We start from the raw sequence: 26,100 nt of genomic DNA, 5'->3' as shown, positions 1-26,100 counted from the left end.
TCCACCATTACGTGAGCTGTAACAAATATTTTCCTTTTACTCTCTAAATTTGAAAACAGATCTTTGTTCCATGGTTTTTGCGGTGTATGCGGGGTTTTTTTTTTGGGTGGTTTTATGCTCTATGTCATCATGACAGGTGGTTTTGCCTTCTGTTATTTCTAATGTTACATTTAAAAAATAAATTACACTTCAATAAAACCAATACAGTAATCTGAAACACACAAAGAAGCCACAAGATGCCTAAGCTCTATCTAAATAGGTAGGAAAGTAGTACAATAACTGGTGCCAAGGAAGTACGGTATGTTGAAATGATGAGAGATGAGAGAAGGAGTTCATTTTAGTCTGGATATATATATATATATATATATATATATATATGTGAAAGCTAAATGCTAACATATAATTGAAAACGCCATAGGATCTATGTGACCTACTTTTTGGACAAACATTTAAAGGGATACTTGAGTCATTTAGCCATTTTCAGCAGGAAGGAGTTCATTAACTTTGACAGCACTAATTTATTTATATTTTTTGAATCTCGTTATTTATTTATGTATTTATTTATTGTATTTATTTATTTATTTTAATTTGGGCAGTTTTGGTCCTCCATACATTTTTAGTTGGCAGCAAAATGCGATTTTAAAGGTATTATTTGTACAAAATTAATTCTATAATTTTATTTTTTTAAACTTTTTCTTGCTGAAAATGGCTAAATGAGTCAAGTATCCTTTGAAAGTTGAAAATAGCCCACGAACAGCGAAAAAATTAAAATATTCAAAAAATGCTGATAAACATTAAATATAACATGTGATGTCTGATTCCGTGGAGCAATGACGTCATTGATCGATCGGGCTGATTAAGACTTTTGATTTTGCATAAAATGCTCATTATCGTCCGGTCCCGATCCAGCCAATCAGATCTGCGTAAAGTCTAGTATTTAGAGTGATGTTTTCTGAGTGCTAAAACATCACAAAAAGTTATTTGATGTTAGCCGGACATATATATGCACATACATTGCGCCTGACTTCAGAGCTTCCACTGTACACTCAATTCTCCTTTGACATTTGCGTGTGTCTTGTGTGTAAGTGACTGAAAAGGAAAATCCGTGGAGAAGTGAAAGCTCTCCATGTCTGAGTGGCGCACAGGCTTGTGATAAAAGTAATTACAGCATTCAGCCGAGCATGTAGGAAACGCAGATAGCGCTGCCTCTCTGACACAATTATCCTTCGGCAACGACTTTGTCCCCGCGTCGCCAAGTGAGCTCCTCCAATGTAAATACGCCACTTGTGCTACTGTAGGATGTCGGGCCCATTTTGGACCAAATGACGTTCAGGCCGCGAGTGAGTGACATTTCCTCTCGTTAAATAGCCGGGTAATGTTCATATCTTGCTATTACTCATCCTTTCATTCAGACACACTGTGTGCCATCATATTCATTAGAGGTAATTAGCCCAATTAAGCCATTGTCACTTAGCTTCTAGCTGATGAAGCTGGAAATTGCTTGATTTTCACCATCAGAAGCACTTCAACTCCTAAGAGACAGGCTGCTGCTTTTTTTTGTGCTGTAAAAGACACACGTTTGCACTAGTTTTATTACTGCTTCTGCACTGAATAGCGGGGGGGGGGGGGGGGGGGCAAGTATATGACACTCACCAAAAAAAAGGCGGTAATGTATTTTTTACGTTGACTTTTTTCATATATTCAATATGTGAGGGTCTGTTGTATTGTGAAATACTCCAGTATGCTTCACGACTTGAGGTGATTAATCGTAATTGACTTAAATGACTTCAATAACTCACGATTAATCGCAAATTTTATATTTGTTCTAAATGTACAATAAAATGCCCAATATATATATATATATATATATATATATATATATATATATATATATATATATATATTTCAAATTTTTCATATTCTTAACATAAAAGTGGAAAAAAATGTAAACTAATAAAAAATGGCTGCATCTTTTAGTCATTGATACAGTAATTTCATAATAATTCATGAAATTGAGTTAAAATGTAAAAATTTGATTTGTGTTGCCACTAGATGGCATCATTGCATTTGCAAGACATTGGTGACAGTTTAGTGCGTTTTTCTTGTCATATTAAGAGCTATCTAATCTTTAACGTGAAGTAACTTGTGAAATTGTGCACATTTTCAAAAGTTGCTTTTAATGATTTGGGATAAAAGCAAATTACTCATTAACTGTTTTAAATTCTGGGGGGGGCATGTAATATGTCTCCTTCAAGCCATCTAAAGATGTCTTCTTGGGAACAAGGTTATGTTGACATTTTCTCTCCAGTACACGACGCTGATCCATTGACATGTTTGCTCCAATAAAAATCAAACTATTATATTGTACCTACAAAAAAATATCCCCCCCGGTTTTCTGCAAAGCTTTTGATAAGAACAAATAAAAGAAGGGCAGTTGCAAAAGAACTCATCTATTATTTTGTCCATTATTGAAGCCAGCCCCCAGTGAGTGAATGCTCATTCAGCCTCAGTGCTTGCTGGGAGGATTCCGAATGAATGTTTCCTTCCAGAAGGACATAATGACAATGATAGCCGACCCAGATGGCGTCTGCGCGCTTGCTTATGTTTTCCAGCACAAAACATTTCACCACCTGCGAGCCGCAGAGGGACACGTGCAAACTTAATTATTCTTATTATTACACTGTGCTGAGTTCAAGTACTGACTGGAAATAAAAGACCGTTCAAGTTAGCGAAACATGTTGCGACAACCTCAAACACCCAATTTAACTTTGCACATTGTTTTGTCGTTTTTAGCATTAGCAGGATTTGTTTTTTTTTTCATTCGTTTTGACAGTCAGTAACAGTCTGAGCAACACTACCAATTAAAAGACAGCTTATCATTTAATTGCATTCATAGAGTCCCACCACTACTTTTAGTCGAATGATATTGGTGATTATGGGTTTAACTCATTATTGTGAGGACTAACAGTTTACATGAGTTGAGAAGAAGGAACTTGTTTGTATACATATAAAGTGAACTCTTGCAATTATTGAGAGTTAGGGACAGAGTCCTGACGCAAATAGCCAAATTTAGCAAAAAAGTAGACATTTTTTTTACAACTGCATATAATAATTCTTTAAAGCCCCAAAGCAGTGATTCCCAAACACTGCTGTGCTGTATAAAATTGTGTCATTTTATTGCCGCTACTAACAAATAATATATCTTTGTTCCTCTATCTATACCAGCAATAAATATTGAGTGGCAGAACAAATAATTGCATTTCCAGTAGATGACAGAAGGTACAATTACCCCGTGTTTCCAATCACATAACAGAATAATAGCTTTGCGTTCAACTAAACAGGCCCAGATTTCACACTGGGTTTGTACATTTCCAGTAAATTGAGCTAACCCATATTCCGGTGTATGTACTTTTTGTGACATTTTTGATTAGTGGTGTGCCGTCTAAATTGTATGCGGCCTTGCTTAATAAGGGAAACACTGGCCCAAAACAAGATCCCTAAACAGTTTAGCATACTTTGATTAAAACTCGCCTTAAAATAAATTGCTTACCATTTTTTTCATTTTTAAGTATATTATATTATTACTATTTTCCTCTTAGCAATTTTTGACTCAGTATAGATAATGCCTTCTTAAATAATACATATACATGTCACAACAAATGACTTTTTATCTTTAGATGGGCACTTAACTGTACCCTTACGTTGAGCTACTAGCCGTTAGCAACCGATAACCGCTGTCTGCAAATAGTGAACTTTTCCTCCGTATTATCTTGAAAAGTTTACCTTCCAGCATTCCCTGGCATCAACTCCACAAGTTGCCTCACCTGCCTGTAGAAAGTCTACTGGAATCTTTCATCACGCTTGCTGTCAGTCGATCGCTGTTGCTAGCTACTCCTCCGCTAACATGGACCTGGGTGCTTGCGTGACATCTCGGGGCTTTAGAGAAAGAGCACAAAATATAGGCAGATACGCGTCACTGTGAATAGTTTTAGTTATGTTAGATATGAGTGACCCGCCTTAGTGAAGTCAGTGAACTTAAATGAACTCACTTTTAAGCAGCATTTATTTAAAAAAAAAAAAAAAAGTGACTTCAAGCTGTTAAATGCGATATTAGAAGTTTACTGTCAAGCTAAACATAAAGCTAGTAGAAATACAAGTTGTGTATTTAGAACAAACATATAGCTTTGTTCGCTTTTGTCCCATAGCTTAATGATAACGCTAACACACTGTGGGAAACGCATTGGGTTTACTGCATCTTTCTTTTCTCTGAATAGATTGCATAAGTCACACGGGCAGGAAGATCAGAAAGCGTTCATGAGATAAAGTATACTTATCAGTGTCTGTGTTTTTTTTCCCCACTCTTTCCGGTATTCCTCACCTCCACCTCCGCCTCCAGCGAAATAAGTTTTACCGACGCGGTCTTTGTTCTTTTTCCCTTTTGTCTGACGGTACAGTGAAGCGGGAAAGGCGTTATGGATTAATGGCATGGCGGCTGTGTACAAAATCACCAACGTGAGCCGCGGTACAGCATGTTAAATGATGAGCCATTATGGCAATTTTATAATGGAGCTCTAATTGGGCCTCAGCGGTACAGCTGCACCATTTTTGCAGCAATTATTTGTCTTTCTGGCAGGCCGCTTTTATCTGGACTTCTTTTATTCTGGTTTTGTTTCTTCTTGCTTGTCCATCTTCTCAAAGCATCTTCGTCTTCTTACTGTCATGGATGTGTTGGGTCCAATAAATTATCAATAAAAATCAAAAGGCTGACCATTAACATATTGTGAAATAAAAACTAGTTGAAGGACCATAGTTGGCAGGCCTACTTAAGTTTACAACGCATTCAACTCTTTATTATAAGTTTTCTGATAATAATAATAATAATAATAATAATAATAATAAAAAAACATAAATTTGCAAATTCTTGGTTAATAATGAACGTAACAACGTGTGATTAGCTAATCAGTGGTTGTCCACTCGGTGGTACGTCACAGGCCGGATGCTGAGTGTATAATCACACAACTAGATGACTATCAGGTGTGTGTGGCTGTGGCTGTAACCCGAGTGCAAAGGTGGCCTATATTGGCGCAAGGTGACTGAATAATGGATGTTTGATTGCACTGAGGTGGATTAGTGTGACCTTTTCTATGTATGTATGAGGGTATATGTAAGGCAACAAACTCAAAACATATTTATGACCTTTTTGTGGCAAAATACAAACTGGTTTCACCTTACGCATGAAAACATGTAAAAACAATTCAATTAAAGTACTAGCTTAAATTTGAACAGACACTTCACTTTATAATGTGGAGGCTAGCATGTTTAGCATGTAGCACTAGCACTAGCCTCAGTTTAACAAATAGCTAACAATTGTACTGTAGTAAAAGAGTTGAATCAGTACTTCTACTTTTAGACAAGTGTCAGTTAGTGACTACTTTGCAAGAGAAACATGTGGGGATGATGCTGTGAAATTTCCGGATAAGTCGTGAGCAGACCTTTTAAAATGTTACGGAGCACTTACTTGTACCAAACTACCGCACTCATCGCATTGTGTGGGCTCTGGCTGGAATATCCACGTGAGCTTCTGGCAGAAGCGTTGTCGATATTCACTTAGGCAGTATAATAACATTACTGCGTATAAAAACACCGGCAGAAGTGTCCTGCGCTACGGCATAACACAATTTCCATAAACCATGTTGTGTGTTTACTTGTGAGCTCGGAGACATATTTAATTGCTCATTTCAATATCACGATAATAACAAACTAATGCCACCTCGGCCTTGGTGGCCCAAGCTGCCAACTGTATAATTTAATTGACGAGAGAGGGTAGGTAAGGTCCCGAGGTGATAAATAATGACACAGCCCAACCTTTCTGAGTTTGCAAATGTTAAATAACGAGCTCCGGGGTCATGCTTTGGCTGCATATAGAGAGAAACAAAACAAAACGGTATTTGTACGCGGATAGGGAAGGAGTCCTGCCTGCCGCGAAGAAAAGAAAAGTACCTTTTAAATATATATATATATATATATATATAGAAGTCAACCTATTGAAGAAGAAGTACTACTAGTAGTAGTAGAAGAAGAAGAAGAAGAAGAAGAAAAGGAGGAAGGAGAAGGGGAAAATTTAGATTTTGAAAAATGACATTTATTTACAGCTCTTATTTACATTATTTTCATAACACAAAGCTCGGCAAGAGCAATTAAATAAATAGATAAAAAAAAATAATGCTTTTACATCAGAACATCACTAAATCTAAATCTCCTGCTCTCTTGTAAGAACTAAAATCAATAAAGAGTCTGGACTTTATCAACTTTTTGCATAGAACCGTGGGATCGACTTCTGCCCCATCGTCAACTTTCCTTTTACGGGACAACCACACACCCATCTTGGCCTGGCTCAAAACAAAGTTTAAAACCCGTCTTTCTCTCTTGATCTGGCCCTTGTGGTTAAAACCACAAGAAGAAGAAGAAGAGGAAGAAGAAAAAAGTAGTAGAAGTAGAAGGCCATTTTATACTAAAAACAAAAACTTTGGCACAGTTAGAAGCAGAAGTTTTAGATATATTTCTTGACAGCATTTACTACTTTCCTATTAGCCAGAGTTTTGTTGCCATCTACTTACATCTTAGAGGTGTTTGGAAAGTCTTTCAGCTGAAAAGCCGAGGATGAGAAATAAAATAAAATAGGTGTGGGTTCACTGTATTGTATTTTCGGAGGTCGTTCCAGATAAATGGAAAGCTCCAGCCTGAGGCGGTGTGTGAAAAATCCAGCCAAGGAGACAGAAAAACTCAAGCCTGAAGAGAGTTTAGAGCGGTCCAACCATTAAATATCGATGTGACCCCCCCCCCCCCCCCCCCCTCCACTGTAACCCCTCCAACAGTGACGCTGGCTAAAAGCATGCTGGGTCTGCTTTGCCTGTAAGATCATCACATATTCCGCTGTGTGTGATGTCTAACCATCACAATCGCAGCTATAACTTCTAAGGGCCAATTACGCCACATGTAACGTCTGATGTCCAACGATCGGTATCGTGGAACTGAAGCATGTTGTGGTTCTGTGGTTTTACAATAAAGGATATGGCATACAAACATAGTTGTGATATCTTACTGCGGCATGCCTTAACTGCTTTTGTTTCATGTTCATTTTCTGTCCTGACAGTCTCTTTTTTCACAATATTGAGGGGATTTAGAAGCAGTTTATCATAATGAAAAAGGCCTTTACAGCAGCAGTAAAAAAATAATAAAAAAATAATCCATGGACAAAACGAGAAAGTAAGGCTTTTGCTTTTCATCAAAACAACTTCGACCTCAGATTATTGGGCTTTGTGAGTCAGTCAGTTAAAGCAGACTTGCTCGGTGAGACAGAATTTGTGACTTTCTGTGACTCTCAATCAGGAGGAAGACAGAAACACGATGCTACTGTTTTTGTCCATTTCCGTCAGACAGCCTCGAAGTCGTTTTTAGGGACGTAACAAGAAAATGATGTATAGATGTCGGTGTGCCGATAGTGTACATCTGTAAGACTCGTAAAAATGCTATGACAGGATAGGAGGCATGTCTGCCTTGTAGAATGGGGAAAAAAGCGGTATCAGTATGACTTTTTTAGGTGCCAGGAAAATAATCAATTTGATTGACTAATTTCAGTTTGCCAGGACAGGGTTTTGAAAATTATTTTTATTTTTTTTTACTATTTTTGTAGTTCAAAGCATGCCTGCAAATTTGCACTGCTTTCACTAACAATATGGCTGCAAACAGAAGAGTTAGTTTAGTGGTGCCATTTTAGCAATTTGGCTTGACTTTCAGCGCCGATTTAAAAAAAAAAAAAAAAAAGCGACTAGCAGCTATAAATTTCCAAAAAGAAACATGAGTTGAATGTTTGTTTGTTTTTACATTGTTTTCCATATGACAAGAAAAGAGCCCACTGGAAGACAAACACAGTCAGTCATGCTTAACATTGCCAAAAACAAGCAAATTTACATGTTGCTGAAGTAATTTTTTATCCATATCCAATGCAAAACGAAAAAATGGCCCACAATGGCTTGTAACTTCAAAAACTTGTAAGCTGAGTCACTCATATCTCAAGGCAACAATATAATGTCCTGGGGGCTACTAGTACGAAATACTTCTTGTATGTAGGGCCCAACTGATTAATCGGCCGGTCTATTTAATTGGTCAAAAATTAACTACTTTAAAGTCAGCAAAAATCGTTTTAATAATGTTCAAACATGGTTAAAAAAAAAGAAAAAAATCCATATCGGTCGACTCCTACTTGAAAGACATGTCAGTTCTCGTGCGCCCTTAGCATATTGTGCTGAATTTGTCTTACAAGCGAGGACAAAAAGCATACTAGACCTTAAGATGGATCCGTCTATGCTCTAGGTATAGCAAACAAATGCTAAAATTGGCAATGAGGGACTTCTAAACCTCTCTGAATGCCGCCTCTCAGGCTGAGCCATTTTTTTCATTTGCCTCCATCTACCCCTTCCTGCAGTCTAGCCACCCCCACCACCCCCACCCCTCTCTCTCTCTCTCTCTCTCTCTCTCTCTCTCTCTCTCTCTCTCTCTGTCTCTTATCAGACGGCCAGTGAAGCATAAAGAAGATGTCTGCGCTGAAGACAAGAGCGAGGGAGCAAAGGCTGTGAAATGCAGGGAGAGCAGTGAAGTGACGCCATGGGGCTCAATTTAATGCTGTAAAAAAAAAAAAAAAAAGATTATTTGGTGCCTTGGGCCTGATATTAGACATTAGGAAAAACTGAGCACCTCCTCGGGCGCATTGCAGTTGTAATGGCGGTAAAACTATTCTCTCTCGCAATGTCATAATGGAAGCTGTAATGGAGCTATATGATGTCATTTTGCAACATATTAAAACTGTTTCCATTTTTAAAGCGTCTGTGATATGCTCGGGGGCGTGCCAAAGTGGGGGGGGGGGGGGGGGGGGGGGCATCTAAACCACCAACCCACGAGACCCCGTCGACCAAAACAATTTAGCCCAAACGCTTTTGGCCGTGCTGGACACGAGACGGGTGTATCAACTAGCAACAAGCAAAATCTCTAGTCAACAGAAGCCAACGCCATTAACGCTAATAGCTAACCCAAATTTCCCACATTTGGCTAGAAGTATGCACACAGCGGACATGTAAAGTTGCTCCAATCTGGTTAGTCAAAATAAACAAACTACGCTGTCCCAAAAGAAAAGAATCGCAAGTATAACATAAAAAAGATGAATTACTTCAGTGAACCTCCCATGCCCGGAGCTTCATATTTTATTAAAATAGACTCCGCGCTTGCAAATATTCATTTTGTGCCATATGCTCAGCAATAAGTTTAGCCTATCGTCGGCATGGCAACAGCCGACAATGAGCAAATGAAAGCAATGATGTCGTTTTCAACACCATGAGATACCATCCAGATGTGACCAGTGGAGAAATTGGAGATAAGGTATATAGAGTGGATACAAAAGTCTACACACCCCTGTTCAAATGCCACATTTGACTGATCTAGAAAATATGTGGCCAAGATGAATTTTTAAAAAACTTTTTTAAACATTAATCAAGTGAACACATTTTTTTTTGAGAGAGGACAATTGCAATCATGTGGTTGCACAAGTGCAAACACCCTCTAATAACTGGAAATGTTTAGATTGAACCAACCAACTCATTCACTGCCATAAATTCATTTGAACTATTTCTATTAGTTTAACGTTTTTTTCTACTTTTGTTAACAAGAGTAAGAGAGCCTAGATTTTTTTTATTGTTCATTTAAAACAGATAAAAAATTTGTGATTAATCGAGAGTTAACTAGTGAAGTCATGTGATTAATTACAATAACAAACATGTAATCACCTGACGCCCCTAATTTTTAATAAACTTTTATTCTTAAAAAAAAAGATTAAAAAATTAAGGGCGTCAGGCAATTAATATTAGTAATCGTAATTAATCGCATGACTTCACTAGTTAACTCACGATTAATCACAAATTTTACATCTGTTCAAAATGTACAATCTTTTTTTTTCTAGGTTTTCATACTCTTGTTAACAAAAGTAAAAAAAAAAAAAAAGTTAAACTAATAGAAATAGTTACAATTATTTTTTGACGTCTATGGCCGTCAATGGCAGTGAATGAGTTAATATATTATTTGTAGTGGTGCAACGGATCATCATTGATCCCTGATCGGTTCGGACCAAACCCTACGTTTCGGATCACGCCCAGTCCGCGGATTGATTGGTGGAGAAAAAAAAACAAAAAACAAAGTGCGCATTCACAGCCGATACCATTCTGACATGTCAAGGAAGCGGAAACATATTCAACGTAACACACTAAGCCTAACTTCAAAATAAAGTTGACCAAATACAGTAATACATTGACGGCAATGCAAATAGCCTTAGTACACTTTTACTTTGAAATTTGATGGCTTGCTTGACTTCCCTTTTAGACGTTACTTAGGACGTAGTTGATTGACATTGTAGTGACCAACATCAACACAACGCTATCCCGAACCCATGGAACCACCACCGTGCTTCACTGCCGGTATCGTGCTCGAGTCCTGACTAGAATCAGGAAATACGACCATTTTAGAACTGAGCTCGGGTCATCTTCTTTAGAAGTAATAAATGATAATAATGAAATAATTTCAAAATGGTTACCAGTGGTTGAAAGAAAACAAAGCTAGCTGATTAGCCAAATGTGATCTTAAAGACTGACAGAAGTGTTTGTCCCTGATTACTTCTTTAATCTCACTCAATTGCTTTTCTCTGTCACCAAAATTGTTTGTTAGAGGTCCGGTTAGCGGGTGAGACGCCTCTTGATTGCAGAGCTAAAGTAAGTGGGCGCACTTATTCTCATTAAGTCCTCGCTTTGCTTTCTGTGTCATTGAGGATACGAGCCCCCATGCCGACTCACTGGAGCGCTCTCGAATGCGGTGACAAGGACGAGCTGGATTCTTTCACGAGGTCAGGACATATTCGCCAAAAAACGAGCTGGCTCAGCGAAGGAATTGAACAACAGAGCCTGTGGCTTTTTCTTGCGCGAGCGAGCTAGAGGTCAAAGTCGGGAGTCATCCAATTATCTAACAGAGCGGAAACTTTATTAGAAAATAACCTGAGTAACTTTTGACGTTTCCTGGGAGAAGCTGTCAAGGGGTGCTAGTTGGCAAAACTAAAACTACAGTACTTAAGACGCAAACTTTAGTGCCGTTTTTAGTGCTATTATAGGACTTCCAGTACTTCTTCTATCTCTGCTCACTGTATTGGAGCAAACAATCGACTCATTGTTGCCTCTGGAGGAAAACAATGGAACTACTACCATCGCATAAGTCAAGTTCAAGAGTTCTCAAATTGTCCCCCATTTCTCATTTAAAATGTCGCCGCTCGTCAAATGAATATTAATTAAATGACTGCACTAAAGGCTCGTTTATCCAAGGGGGCATTGATCTCAAACTCGCAGACATTTTGCCACTTCATTTCGGATGACTTTAATTAGCTTCCAAGGGCGTCCACGAAAGGTGACCTTTCGCAGATGATATTGTGAGCACCTGATAATGAGCTTCTTTGTTTCATTTGTTTGCCGTTTGGTAAGAAGCAGCTCTGTTGTCATTTTATAAGTAGCTAGCTTTGTTGTCTTTTGGGAAATAGCAGCTTTGTTGTCATGTATTGCCCAGCTCGGTAGCTGAGGCAGACTTAAACCGGCAGATTTATTAAGCCCTCAAGCCAACGGAGTGTATATGCTAGCTTGTTTGTCTGCTCGATGGAGCCGCACGGCTCTCAGGCACTGCTGACAAAAACCAAAACAAAAAAAAACTAATCTGAAGCTAATCCTCCTGTCACTCTGCTAAATCTTCCGCGGGATACCATCTGATCCCAACAGGCTTGAGGCTGAAGCTAAAAAAAACAACGATACAACTGAAAATCAGTGTGTAAATGTGACGTTTGGCACACTTTAACCCCCCCCCCCCCCACCCCCGAGGTACCCAATCAGGTTCGAACGTGTATTGCCACATTCCCTAACCAGCTTTCAACAAGTTTCGTTGTTGTTGTTACTACTCTTTGCGCTAACTTTTCTTGTTGTTTATCCCCAGATTTCCCTAGCAGGCGTTGTCATTGTCGCTGTCACTTTTATTTTCTCTTTTCTCATTGCTTTCCCCAGTTTCATCAAATAGGTAGCAACAGGTGTTGTTGTTGTTGTTGCCGCCGCCTGCCGCTCTTTCTTTCTCCTCGTTTAAAATTGTCGCAAGATTCCCCAAACAAGTTCAAGGTCAAGCGTTGTCGTTGTGACATTCTGTTTTGTGGCGTTAGTTTAACTCGGGCATTTGCAATAAGAAATAAGTTTGTCTGGATAATAGGGAGTTGTGGTCCAGACAACAGGAAGTAAAATAAGATGAAAAGAAAAGAAAAAAGCAGGAGCGCTAATGATATTTTCCTTACTCCATGGCCAAAATTGTTTGTCTGTGAATGTCATTTTATGTCCAAGTACACTGTGTATTACACAATGCTTGTTACAGAAAAGATTACAATTATATATATATATATATATATATATATATATATATATACATATTGCTAAGCTAACATTCTAGCTAGCATTCTCATTCAAGTTAACATGCTTAGATGTTAGCATTATATATATATTTTTTTATTTTTTTATTTATTTATTTATTTTTGCTACGCTAACATTCTAGCTAGCATTCTCACTCAAGTTAACAGGCTTAGATATTAACATTAAGCTAGTGGAGCTTTTAAATCATTTTGAATAGGCTAAATTTAGGAACGCATGTGTTTAGTTGTTAAGTTATAGCATACATTTCTATGTTGTAGTTTTACAGCGAGGAAAACTTCAGCTTCTTCTTTGGAACTTAGTTACTGTTAGCGGTGCAGCATTTACACATGCAGGTACCAATCTGTGATTCTTTTTTTTCCCATGAGCAAAATATATACATATATAATGTTGTACATTGTAAAAAATATATTGTATGACATACCTGAATAAAATTATAAATAATTCAACCTTTTTGTTCACTTCAATGCACATTGTTCTGCTCATATAGTGTTGACCTTAACCACCTGGGCCAAGACAGACATGCTGTACTGGATGCTCAGCTCCTCTCTTGGATTCTTATTACAGCAGTGATATTAGTCGTTCATTGTAGAGGATAAAGTATATATGCCTGTGAGTAATGTTATATGTGTTGCTTCACTGTGTTCAAATATCCAATTAGCCGTTCGATGTATCTCGAAAAAGGCCCACTGTAATTTGTCAGTCTCCTAGAAAAACGAGCATATATCTATGATACGTGTTAAGCAATTTTCAAGCTGCTGCTCATCAAACTACCAAAATAAATGATGAGTTAAATGTTTCAAAGCAGAAAATTTGAAATATAAGAAGGCTTTTTCAACGCTACTTGAAGTTTCTGGATTATTTTCTTATTGCAGCGAGTGTATGAGGCCCGTTCCCAATAACAAACCAAAAGACGCTCTCACACATTCCGAGCCCGATTTCTCATTTCTCGCTGCAAATGCGAATTTAAAATGAGGGAGCGCTTTGGGGATTTCAAATGACGAGATAAGCGTTTTTCCGAGCGTGCACTGCACCGCCTTCTAAACATATCTCAGAGGAATCCATTACCGTCCAAGACACGCATCGCATCAACTTTGATGAATGTCTTGATAGGGGGCTTATAATTGAGTGTAAAGTGCGCAAGTGAATTAGGAGGAGGCGATATCGGCACCTTGTTTACTCTCCGTCTCATCACGGCCCGGCTGAAACCCCGAGCGAGAGTGAGGGACCTCTGATTCGTTACTTTGCAACCGCGGATCAATAAGGAGCCGTCCACCGCGAGCTCGTCTCCGACGAAACTAATTGTCTCTCACCGCGTGCCGCTCGCACCCGCTGAAAGCACAATGAGTAGACGGAGGGCCTTCTCACCGTTTTTTGACGGCAACCTGTTGTGCGACTGTAAAAAGCAGCTTAACATTCCTCGGGGAGTTGAACGATTCTAATCGCGGTCACGTTTTCTCCCGCAGCATGACCTGCGTGTGTAACCCTCATTTTGAAAGCTAACCCTACCGTCTTGAAAAGCCTCATTTCAAGTGATGCGTTGCTTTAGCTATTGTACCCAATCTCTCACTGATTTCACAGGTAGCTCTGTAAGTCTAACTAATATTTGTCTCACAGTTTTGCACAATCATCGCTCAAGGAGCTTGGCTTGCGGGTCCATGCGGAAATGTCCCTGTAGTCTTTATTTCGAGGCAATCAAAAAAACCAAAACAATGCACTGGCTTTATGACTCAATGTGCGTGTGTGTTTTCTTTATTCACCGTTTCCGTCGCTCGTCTTTGTTGTGGTAATCACTCCACTCAGGTCCAGGCCCGCTATTATCATCATCATCACCGGCCCACATTTGGTCGGTTCATCAGGTGTTGTTCTTTTCAGCCCCGGCCCCCGACAATAGAGGGTCTTTCTGTATAAATATTGATGTCTACACTAGGGCCCGAGCAATATGGAGTTTTTGAGGCAGGTGCCGATTACGATATTTGGCAGAATAAAATTCCGATAACTGATTAAACAGATCTTTTTTTTTGTCCCTTAACACTTAGAACAGTAAAAATATCAAATATAGGCAGAACAAAAATACTTTGTGCTTTAGTATTTAGTATAATTATTATTTTTTTGCCTATTGTGAACCTTTAGTCTTCAGCTAGAAAAAAAAAAAGAAGCCTACTAAAACATCTGAAATGTATTCTGGATTAGTCATAGGTACTTTGGAATTGAGTGAATTATGAACAGTTTCATATTGCTGTCAGTGTTTGCACAAAAACCTCAGGGTTCTGCTCAAAGGAGAGAGAAAAAGTAAATAAAAAAAAGCCTACTAAAACATCAGAGATTTATTTGGGTTTAATCAGAGCCATTTTGGAGTGGTGTGAATTATGAACTGTTCCATGTAGCACTCACAAAACCTTCAGGTTTCTGCTCAATGGCAAAAATAAATAAATAAATAGAGTCAGAAAAAGCCTACTAGAACTTCTTGGGGCACTTTAAATGGCGGCAGTTGTGTGGTGACTCCCATTTAACATGAGCAGTGGGTTGGAGGTTAATTCTGAGCACAGCTGCATCCCCAATTAGAAGAGGGTGTGCACATTTGTGCAACCTCAATACCTTAAGTTTTGGAGTTTTTACTACCAATCTAAATGTCTTTTTTTCATTTGATGTGTCCAAATTATTGGTTACGTTTATGGTGGAAATAGTTTTGAAACCGTTTATCTTGCCGTCATTCTGCTCGACTTGAAAAGGGGTGTGCTGACTTTTCATAAGCGCTGTATTATTTCCGGCGTTATTTTTGGACCCTCACTTTTGAAAATACTGATTTTCTCCGCATAAAGTGTTACAGGTGAGTGTGTTCTTTTCACAAATGATTCGAACCCTTTTAGCGGAGCATAAAGGAAATCCATTTAAGTGGCTGGGATCAATCAAGGCATTCAGCAGGACTGCCAGCTGAAAGAAAACGCGACCCACAATACAGCAGGCGTTCATTTTGAACAGAAAGGGAGAAGAAGAAAAAAAAGATAGAAAATAGCGCGGTCTTGTTTCATCCTGAGGCGAAGAATCTAAATGAGGCTTTTTTTTTTTCAACAACTTTACTTTCTGAAATAATCTCGAAATAGAAAATGACGATAAAAGGAAAGCAGGTTGAGATGATGTCATATCAGTTTAATCTAAGGCAAGCGCAGCTCACTTGAGACGCATGAATGAACAAATATGATTGGAAAGGAATGAGGAAAGATCACTTTTGGGATCTCGGAGATATTCGCACGCTGTGTCTGAATTTCAAATCGTATCTGGATTAGCGGCAGGTGCTAAAAAAAAATATCAAATATCAATTCGAGTATCAGTGTCACTGAACAGTGGATTGAATTTAGGAAAATTTACAAGCTCCTGCGCCTCTCCAACTCGGAGCGCGTCAGACAGACGGTCAGCTGTCCTTTTGAACGCCAACTCTTTGATTTCATGCCTTGAATGGCCGCCCGTTCCCGCGCTCTTCTAATTAAGACCCCCGTTGCCGCGGAGCTGATGTTAATTCACAGGTGTCTGCGCCCCTGCCAGTCACCATGGCAACCTGAAGGTATGGCGTTTAATCCATAACACACACACACACACACAAATACACACATTTCGGCCCCCATTTTATCGGGACTGGTTAATCTGAGCAAACATTGCTCGCTGTGCCGTGGGCTACGTGAAGGGGGGGGGGGGGGGTAGTTCCTCATACACTGACTGTAAATGCTTTTTAATGAAAGGTGGCCTCAAAATGGCTCAATCAATTCTCAGTATTGTAAGAAATAAAGCCAACAACAAGAAATAATGCACAGATACGTCATACAATTATTGTAGTGCGATATTTCAAATTAGACCTAGCTTGCATACCAGAAATAAACAATGAATATAAATTTATTAAAGACACTTCATTTAGTATACCAGAGTTTAATCCAATCTTTTTGAATGGTTTTCAAAATTTTATTTAGGGGCACTTATTATTATTAGTAGTAGTAGTATTATTATACTCAAGTTAGCATCCAAAGGGGCGTGAAATTATGCTAACTATACAAGTTAGCACAAAAAAAAGGGGGCAGAGTAACATGAACTGACGGACTAATAAACAAATTAGGAAAGAAATGACAGAGTGAAATGAAAAGAAAAATTACACAAGTTAGCAAATGTTAAGTTATTAACATTGTTTTTCAGTTTCAATTTATATTTTAGCCGTTTTGGATTTAGTTAACTCAGTATGGCTCAAGGGAGCATTCTTATGTGTCTCACACTCTTTAGATAATAAGGGAGTATATGTGTCTGGTATCTGTCTCTTTCGAAAGAGACAGGCTGATGTATGATTGTTTTTCTCTAATCTGATTTATAGCTATGGGAACTTGCTGAACTTGCTGATGGGAGGAGAAGGGGGATTCTCTTGTTTATATTGAGTTGTGGCCGGGTGTGTTGTGGGCTGATGGGAGGAGACTTCTAGTCTCCCACTTTTCTGAATAAGTATTGATGCACCACGTTGGAGAGACAGACAACCTGATAGAACACGGCTTCAGTGTCATCAGCCTTTTGTCCTCAGAAGCTTCTGATAATTAATAAATACCTTTGCAAAGGGACTTCTTCACCAGAATCTCACCATTCAGTTAATTGAACACGCAAAGAGTACAATACTTAATATTGTCTACTCTAACACAAACAGACATGAGAAGTCGCTAAGTTAGCAAACAAATAGAGTGAAATGTAAAGACGCTAACTACTCAAGTTAGCATATAAATAGAGTGAACAAAAAAGACGCTAATTAGACAAGTTAGAGAAAAAAGAACAGAGAGAAATGTAAAGACGCTAACTACACAAGTTAGCAAACAAACAGAGTGACATGAGAAGTTGCTAAGTTAGCAAACAAATAGAGTGAAATGTAAAGACGCTAACTACACACGTTATCATATAAATAGAGTGAACAAAAAAGACGCTAATTAGACAAGTTAGTGAAAAAAGAACAGAGAAATGGAAAGATGCTCATTACACGTGTTAGCAAACAAGACAAAAAATACAGTAATACACACAACTGACACGATAGAAAAGGAAGACTGGTAATACTCGCATGGCGAGATACAAACACAAGGCTTGCTTTGTGTTCGTATCTGTGTCGAGTAATATCCCAGCGTCTGTCCCGTTTCTCCTTCTTTACTCTGTGAATACTTTTCTATTGCACTGTACACAAAGAGCCTCCACACGATCATCCCAGCTTGTGGAAGTGAAAAAAAAAGAAGTTATGTTTCTGATGTAAAAGAAAACATATTTAGACGGGTTTGTCAGGATGTTTTTGTTCCCCTCGCTAGACGTGAATAATTTGACAACAACCTAGCACTCTAATAAGTTGAGAGGCCACGGAAGGTAAAACAGTCCGCATGATGTTGATCAACCTGCTTTCATTTCCCGGTAGCCACTTCATTGTTTGTTTGTTTTTGAGTAAAAAAAAAAAAACATTAAAAAAATCTGCAATATAAAGGATGTTGCAGAGATGGGCAAATAAAAATCGGAGATAAAGCCACACAGTCTGGTAGAAAAACCCGGCTTGGAAATTGCAAACAATTAGCATCTCATTAGTTTCATGTTCCATCAATCACTTTTTCAGTCTGTATTTAAGGCTTCCCCTTCCTTTTGCCTGAGTTAAAGGTTCACCACCCCTGTGTTGCCACGGCAACCCACGCAGAATACTTACCTGCGGCCGTCACAGCGAGCTCTCACTCCGCGCTCCTTTATCAGGCTTGCTTGTCAAGCTTACTTTTTCAGGCTTTTTTTGTGCAGCACTTTTGTCAAAGTTGGTCACGCGCTCACGCTGCGCTTAACTAACCTGACCAGGGAGGTTGCAAAGTAGAGAAAAGTAACATTAAATTAGCTGCAGAAACTGCTGGCAAGTAATGCCTGTGCCAACAATCTCCCCTATACATGCCATGTAATTGACAGGTGACCGGTCCAGGGTGAATTTTAAAGGGATTCCTGAATCGTGTTATAACTGGAAGCAGTCACAGTAAAGTGTCGCAGGCTAAATGCTCGGAAGGAGAAAATGAAACACTTTTGTGCAATTATACTGGCTGGCAATTTAATATAATAATATAATACGAAACCCCCCCCTCCAACACATACGCACACACTTATTTCATTCCTTCACTCAGATGACACTCTGCTCCCCGGTTGCCATAGCGATCCCAAAGCCAATAACAGCCATGAACCTTTCCTCCTCGTTGCCAAGAAAATATCCGGGGATATAAATTGCCCCAATCAAATTTGCCCTCCGGTGTATAGCTTTTCATTCCGCCACATCTCAGATGGCCGCTCTGCCGACTCGCCAGATGACAAAATTACAAATCAATTTGCAAGCTAGAGAAGGGAGGACGGAAATGAACAATGGTGCCTGTTGGGGAAACCCGTCTTTGTTTTCGGTAACTCCGTGTCAAGTAACTTTTTTTCCAGTATATGTGGCCCGGGCGAGCAGGACTTGTGTGATGTACGTGCCTTTGCTTGAGCTCGCTGGTTTGATGACTCACGATGAATCACATTCAGTCATTGAACTGAAACTTAAATATTTTTCGCGCACGCTTCTTGATCTGCCACACCTGCGAGGTGCACGGAGTATCTCGGCAAAGGAGAAGACGGATTGGTAAAACAATATTTAAGGGAAACAGAGCTTCGTGTACGAGTTTAACGCATGCAAAATGACATTTTTGTTTAGTGTATGTAAAGGAGAAATACGACAAAAGTTTACAAGCATAACAATGAGAAGAAAGTTGGAATATTAGCTTGCGAGCGTCACATGACCAAACCCAGAAAACAGGTAAACTGTGATTGGTCGTCGGCACTGTGATGTCATTCTTAGTTGACAGCAAGTGGCAAAATGGCCGCCCCTTGAGCTCACAGACTTTACATATGAATGGACTGTCAACGCTGCTTACTCGCCATTGGGAGAAGTGAAGCCACTGGCGGCCATCTTACGTTGCCATTCACTCAGGCCACCTAACTTGAATACGATGACTTCTTTGTGGTGTTTTCCCGTTATTTTCTGCCTCTATGGTGAAAATTCCACCGTGCATGACACGTGGTTGTATTTATAAGTCTGGGAGAAGCAATACATGTATATTTCATTGCTAAGAAACAGAGTTAATTGTTTTCTTATCTCTGGTTGCTACTCAAAGATTCATCTGCATTGTGTTGTCAGAGCCAACAACCAAGTGACAGTAAAGCCCATCAGGAAAAAAATTGCTGAGAAATGTAAACTCAGTGTGTCACAATTCACAATATTGAGATAATATTATTAGGATCCTAGCATAAAACAAGCACCGATAAGTGTTTTCAGCCCAAAAAAATAACGGTAGTTGTCAAAAGTGGCAACGTAAGATGGCTGCCCTCTGGCTTCAGCTGTGACAGTCTTTTCATGTCTGTGCCTGAAATGCATAAATGAAAAAAAAAAAGGTGAATTTTGCTACTTAATTCACATTCCACAAATGCAATATTAATCAGAATACCATGTTTAGAGAAGTCGGGGCACACAGAAGTAACATATTGTAAATACGTTTTTTTTTGACTTGACTTATTGTGGCTTTCAGAGAACCTCCCCACAATACAGTAGACAACTAGTCCACTTCAGGTTGGTCAAGTGTTTTTTTTTATTCATCAAATTGCTCATTTCTTTTGCTACATGACAACAATACACCAATCACTTGTCAAACAGAAGTCCACTTAAAAATCACACAAGTGGCGTGAACCCGAGATTGGCGGCAAACCTACACATCAGAGTGAGCGGCAGCCGACACCTACGCCGCCATAAACTACCGGACTGGCATTCTGTCTGGCCGACACGTCTGATTTTGAAGCCTTTGTACGCAAGACATCATCATATACATCAGCTGTTTATAATGTATACAGAGCAGATGAGTTCTATTGAATTTCTTCTTCTTTTTTGTTGCTGTTTGTAGTCCAAAAACACTCGACGGACGTCGCCATGCCGGTGCATCACTAGCACAATTTGATAAAAACAGTACGCACATGATTATTTTTTAAAAAACATGCATACATTAGCCTACACATAGAAAATGAACAACTTTTGACTGAATATCATGCTCATCTCACGCACGCACTCAGTGGCCAAAACATTAGGCACACCCGCAGTAGCAACTTTAGCACGTCTGTATCTCATTTCTGAGGTTCCGGGTTCGCCAAAGTCATCTGAGACTAAAATCACAAACACAAGAAGTAGCTAACTGTTGCTACAGGCGTACCTAATGTAGTGTCCGCTACACAGTCAGTAAGGCTTTAGAGCTTTGCGCAATTTTATGAGCACGCGTTCACGCCATGCAACACGCTGCACTTGCATTGTCGTTCTATTTTTATTTTTATTTGATTTATTTTTTTGCTCGTTTGTTCCTCTACCCCGGGATCAAAGCATCATTTGCACATCAGGACGTGAAGTTGCATCAAAGCAGGGGGGGGAGGGGCGGGGACTGGGATGGGGAGGGCTTCACAAAAGCGTCTTTGTGCGCGGACGCATGCGGCTTGTGGCCAAGGCGTCACCTTACAATCATAACCACAGCATGCGACACATGTGGTGATGTGCATGGGGGGGGGGGGGGGGGGTTGAGTGGTGGGGGTAAGCCCAAACCTGGCAAACTCGTGGTTGGTAAAATTGGCTACAGGGGTTTTAAGAAGGAGATTTTAGGAGCTGCTACTGATAAGGATGGGGGTACAATTTCTCCCTTTTATGGCGTGTCTGGACCAGGCTTGGAGAATCCAGGTCCGGAAAGCAAAAACCCTGCCCCTGATTGGCTTCAGCCACAGGTGCTTCTACTCAACTGGCAGGCAAACGAGCTCGTCTCCACGCAGAATTTACTGTGCACCTGTTGAGTAGAAACACCTTTCGTTTTTCAGGGTTTTTACATTCTGGACCTGGATTCTTTCAGAAACCCTGGTCTAGACGCAAAAAGATTGAGAACTGCGGCATTGCAAAGCTGAGGTTTTAACCGTTCCAAAGCATCTTGGGATGAAGCGTAGGGCCCAGTGGAAACGAGTCCTAATACGGCGAGAAGTTGCGTAACAGTGCAAAGACCAGAGGTGGCTGATCCAGGTTCAGAAAGTAAAAACCATTAAGCAGTTTGGCTTTTGCCACTGTGGCTAAATCCAAACTGTGGCAGGGTTCTTACTTTCTGGACCTGGATTAGCCACCTCTGGCAAAGAACTCGCACAGGTCCACGAGTGGCCTTGGTTTCTCTGCTTCCTCTTCGGTAGTCTAGACCCCCGAGAGCAGCTTGCTCAGCAGGACCTCCCGCTCCCCCAGCAGAGTGTTCCTTTTGAGGCTCGTTCCCTTGTTGACCACCTTAAGCTTCAGCGACAGGTTCTTGACCTGGGGCGGTCCGACGGCATCGAAGAAGAAGTCCTCGTTGAAGACGGGGTTGCGGCTGTTCTTGATGATGTTGCTGCGTTGCTTCTGCATCTTGCCGGGGTTCAGGTAGACGGACACGCAGCAGTTGATGCTCTTGATGTCAAAGTGTTTGTCGTAGAGACTCTCGGCCGCCAGGACGCGGACCCGCAGGCGGGAGGTGCCGGCGTCGTAGTGGGCGCTGATGCGGACGCTGCCGCCCTTGTGCAGGTTGACCGTGTGCTCCCGCTGGGAGCCCTGGTCCGGGGCCGGCGGCGCGCTTCCGCAGTGGAAGGACGGGATGTGCAGCCGGCGCTGGAGGCTGGGACTGGGCTCGGCCGAGCTGCACTCGTCGGTGGAGAGCGAGCTGTGGCGGGCGAAGGAGCGCTTGGCTTTCACCACCTTGGCCTGCGTCTCGTGCGTGAAGATCTTGAGCAGCGAGGCGGAGCGAGACAGGAGCGGCGAGCTGAAGGGGGACGACTCGGCCGAGGAGCAGGTGTCGCTCTCGCCGCCGCTGAAGTAGCGGTACGGGTTCATGTGAGAGGTGTTTAAGTCGGCCGGGTTCAGGTGGTTGCCGCCTCCGCCTCCCTCGCCCTTGCCCGGGGTCTTCCTCTGGCTGTTGGGGGAGGTCATGGGACTGGTGATGTCACAGTGGAAGAGCGACTCCTTGCGACGAGTGTGGGGGCTTTCCTTCAAGGTGGTGAAGCCGTAAGAGGTTTGAGTCTTGGGGACGTAGGGGAGAGACATGGCGGTCTGCGACTGGGGGTCAGCGTTGGTGTCCCCGGCGATGACGTCGTCGGCGCTCTCGATCTGAATGATGTGACGGTTGGCGGCCTTGAGAAGGTTCTTGGTGTCTCCCGCCAGCTTGGCCACCAGACGGGGGCTTTTAGGGCCGCTGATCTTCCTCCCGCCGATGGTTTGCTCCGACGTCGAAGGCTGCAAACCCTCGCTGGGCTTCACCGACTCGGGTTCAGGAGGGCAGCTGACTAACTTGGGTGGGATGAAGAAGTCCGGGATCTTGTCTGGCGTGAGGACGTTGGAGTAGGGCGTCGTCGCTCCTTTCTTGTCGCCGTTCTCGCCGTGCCGCAGCACGCCCGTCTCCACCGAGCCGCGGATCTTATCCAAAACCCACATGGTGCCCCGCCCCCAGACGGCGAGCCGCGTGGGCGTGAGGGCGGCGGTGCAGTCAGGTGGAGCTGCAGCTAATAACACACAAGGGGGGCCGAGGGGGTGTAAATCGTGAGTCCACTGGGAGCATAGACAGAAATAACACCCGTTTGGGTTTTAGCTTTAGCAGCACTTTAAAAGGAACCCCGACTGTAATGTTACGTTTGCTCCATATGATTTATTTGGTTACTAACATAACTTTCCAGTTTAACTCATTCACTGCCATTGACGGCTATAGACGTCAAAAATTCATTTGAACTATTTCTATTAGTTTCACAATGTTTTCCACTTTTGTTAACAAGAGTATGAAAACCGAGAAAAAAATGTATTGTACATTTAGAACAGATATAAAATGTGTGATTACTCTTGAGTTAACTAGTGAAATCATGTGATTAATTACAATTAAAAAATTTAAATCGCCTGATGCCCCTAATTAAAAAGAAAAAGAAAACAAATATTAAAAAATTAGGGGCGTCAGACGATTAATTTTCTTAATTATAATTAATCGCATGACTTCAATAGATAACTGACGATTAATCACAAATTTTATATCTGTTCTAAACGTACAATATTTTTTTCTAGGTTTTCATACTCTTGTTAACAAAAGTGGAAAACATTGTGAAACTAATAGTAATAGTTAAAATTAATTTTTGACATCTATAGCCGTCAATGCCAGTTAATGAGTTAACTTAACTGCCATTGAATTTTGTGAAAACTTTATTTATGCATACACTGCCATTGTTGTTGACATCGCAACTCATTCATACATACAAATAAAGTTTCTACAAAATGTATTAAACTGGAAATGATTTTTTTGAAAAATGAATCTCATAGTTATGTTAGTAACAGCCAAATAAATAACATAGAGCAAACATCTCATTACAGTTGGGGTTCCTTTTGGCAACAGATCACTTTTAGAGGTGTTAGCTTAGCAGTGACGGAAAGTAGCAAAGGACTTGATGTCAAAATAGGCGACTTGCTTTCTTGAGGACTTGTCATAAAAATATACATTGTGAACCGCGGTTGATATCGTGATTGATTCCGATTTTGGAGATTTGGAAAGTGGATTGTGAACCACCAACCCCTTAAGAGAATTAGCTAATTTAACATTTTTGGCTAGTCAAGCTATGGGAACACGGGGGTGGGTCCTCCCAGTTCAAGGCAAGCACTGTAAATTTGAAAATAAATAAATAAATACAATAGTTATATTTCATTCACTTTTATACATTTCTGAGTCTTTACTCTTTTATTTATACTAAAGTAGTTTAATCAGTATTTATCTTTTTTTTCTTTTCATTTTTTTACACAGCTATACTTCCAAATACACGTCACATTTTTGTCATAACTGGTATTGTATAATTGACAGTAAAATAAAAATAAATAATTAAAATAAAGTGTTAAAGTGCATTCTTAGAATGTGTACTTTTATACTTCGGGTTTAGGATTAGGCTCATGCAACACCCTCTTCACATCGGTAGCCTCGGAAACTAGCTTCTCTTAGCAACACGACAGGCGGATGGTAACTGTTCCCATTAGCTGTTGATTCGCTGTGGACAGAATTTTATTATTTTTTTCCTGTTGGCACACGTGTCTGCTCTATTGACTGCCGAAGTAATTTTGCTGTCCATCAAAATTATTGGTTGGGGGGGTGGGAGGGTGGTGTGGCAACAAAGGCTCTCTCTACTGGTATAAAATGTACATGCAAGAAGTCTACTTCTAGTCCTCAATTCTGCGCGTTGGGACTTGGTTGCACGTACTTTCACATTGGGTGAAAGTATGCTAAATAAAGTCAAGCGACACAATATTAGGTACACTTGCACAGTCAATACAAGGCCTGGGTAAATTTTTTTTTAAAAGTCTGCCTTTACAAACTGATAATGCTGTTTTGATCTGCATCCTACTAAATACTTTTAATCATTTTAAAACGTGTTAAAATATTGTATCTAATTAAAATAAGTTTAAAAAAGTGATAAAAAAAAAATTATTAACCACGACGAATAATTTTTTTCTATATAAATCATTTTGATTTTTTTTTCTAATACAGTCCAACTGTATTTCAGTTCTTAGCATATTCGTTTAACAAATACAAAAACAACTATGAAAATGTACACCTGTATAGCATTTTCTGGTCTCTAAATCTTAAGAGAACGATCTCCATAGAAAATCCAAGCGTCCACTCGTCTTGTTCGTGACATAAGTAAACAACAATGAAGCGTGAGCTATTGCGTCACACTTTTGTGAAATAATTCAGAGGGTAAAGGACATTTTTTTGCGCACTGAAGTGAAAAGTGAAGTTTGGCATAAATTAAAGTCAGGTGTGCAAAGACAATGAAAGGCTAAGTAAAACTGTCTGAAGGGAGCTTTTTCTGCAGAAAAAAAAAAAAAAAGCTGATATACTCACAGTATTGGGGTGGAAAAAATAGAAGAGCTGCTTGCCGCTCCGGTATGTCTCGCTTCTCGCAGCCACAGGTGTTTCCTCGTAGCGTGAATGAGCGTTTCTCATGTTGCGGTGCGGCGCTCGGGGTGCGAGCTTTATATATGCAACACGACAGTCGGAGTGACCAATCAGCTTGAGCCATGTCTGTTTGTGGCACACGCACGCATTACAATCACTATTGTTAAGAGCATGGCAACTATTTGCTTTCTGCACATAACAATGACAGCACTGATGATTGTAATAAAAATAAGAATGATAAAAAAAACCATCCCTTTGAATTCATACAGTAATAAAAAAAATAACAAAGAAATATTTTCCTATCCATCTCATCATATTCCTACTTTTCTAAGTAGCCAAGGGACGCTTATGACTGCCGGGGACATCATTTAGGATTACCTCTCACACATACATTACACTAAATTATTTCAGTATGTGTACATGCAAATGACTTTGTTGATCCCTATAAAGTACAAATCCCCCAGTCACAATTCATCAATGAAAACAACAATGCAACCTCTGCCCCTTTAAAAAGGGGGGCACAGTATGAACCTGGGAAAAAAACTCATCAC

At 40.3% G+C, this 26,100-nt stretch overlaps 1 protein-coding gene across 2 annotated transcripts; it reads right to left on the bottom strand.

Annotated features, from left to right (window-relative positions):
• Positions 1 to 20,158: 20,158 nt before the first annotated feature.
• Positions 20,159 to 25,777, bottom strand: LOC147166046 (C2 calcium-dependent domain-containing protein 4C). Of its 2 annotated transcripts, XM_086089340.1 has the most exons (3): positions 25,496 to 25,777; positions 21,757 to 23,129; positions 20,159 to 21,623 (listed from the first exon to the last, which is right to left on the bottom strand). In XM_086089340.1, exons 1-2 carry the CDS (start codon positions 25,671 to 25,673, stop codon positions 21,799 to 21,801), a joined length of 1,509 nt encoding a protein of 502 aa, XP_085945466.1. In that variant the 5' UTR covers positions 25,674 to 25,777; the 3' UTR covers positions 20,159 to 21,623; positions 21,757 to 21,798. The 2 variants fall into 2 exon arrangements, with proteins under 2 accessions (XP_085945466.1, XP_085945465.1); XM_086089339.1 differs by having other exon boundaries at positions 20,159 to 23,129; positions 25,496 to 25,776.
• Positions 25,778 to 26,100: the final 323 nt, after the last annotated feature.

The sequence above is a fragment of the Leptonotus elevatus genome, chromosome 11 (genome assembly GCF_054856555.1).
Source record: "Leptonotus elevatus isolate MCC_2025b chromosome 11, RoL_Lele_1.0, whole genome shotgun sequence".
NCBI lineage: Eukaryota > Metazoa > Chordata > Actinopteri > Syngnathiformes > Syngnathidae > Leptonotus > Leptonotus elevatus.
The sequence above is the reverse complement of the archived record's forward strand: the minus strand, read 5'-3'. Positions and strand labels throughout refer to the sequence as shown.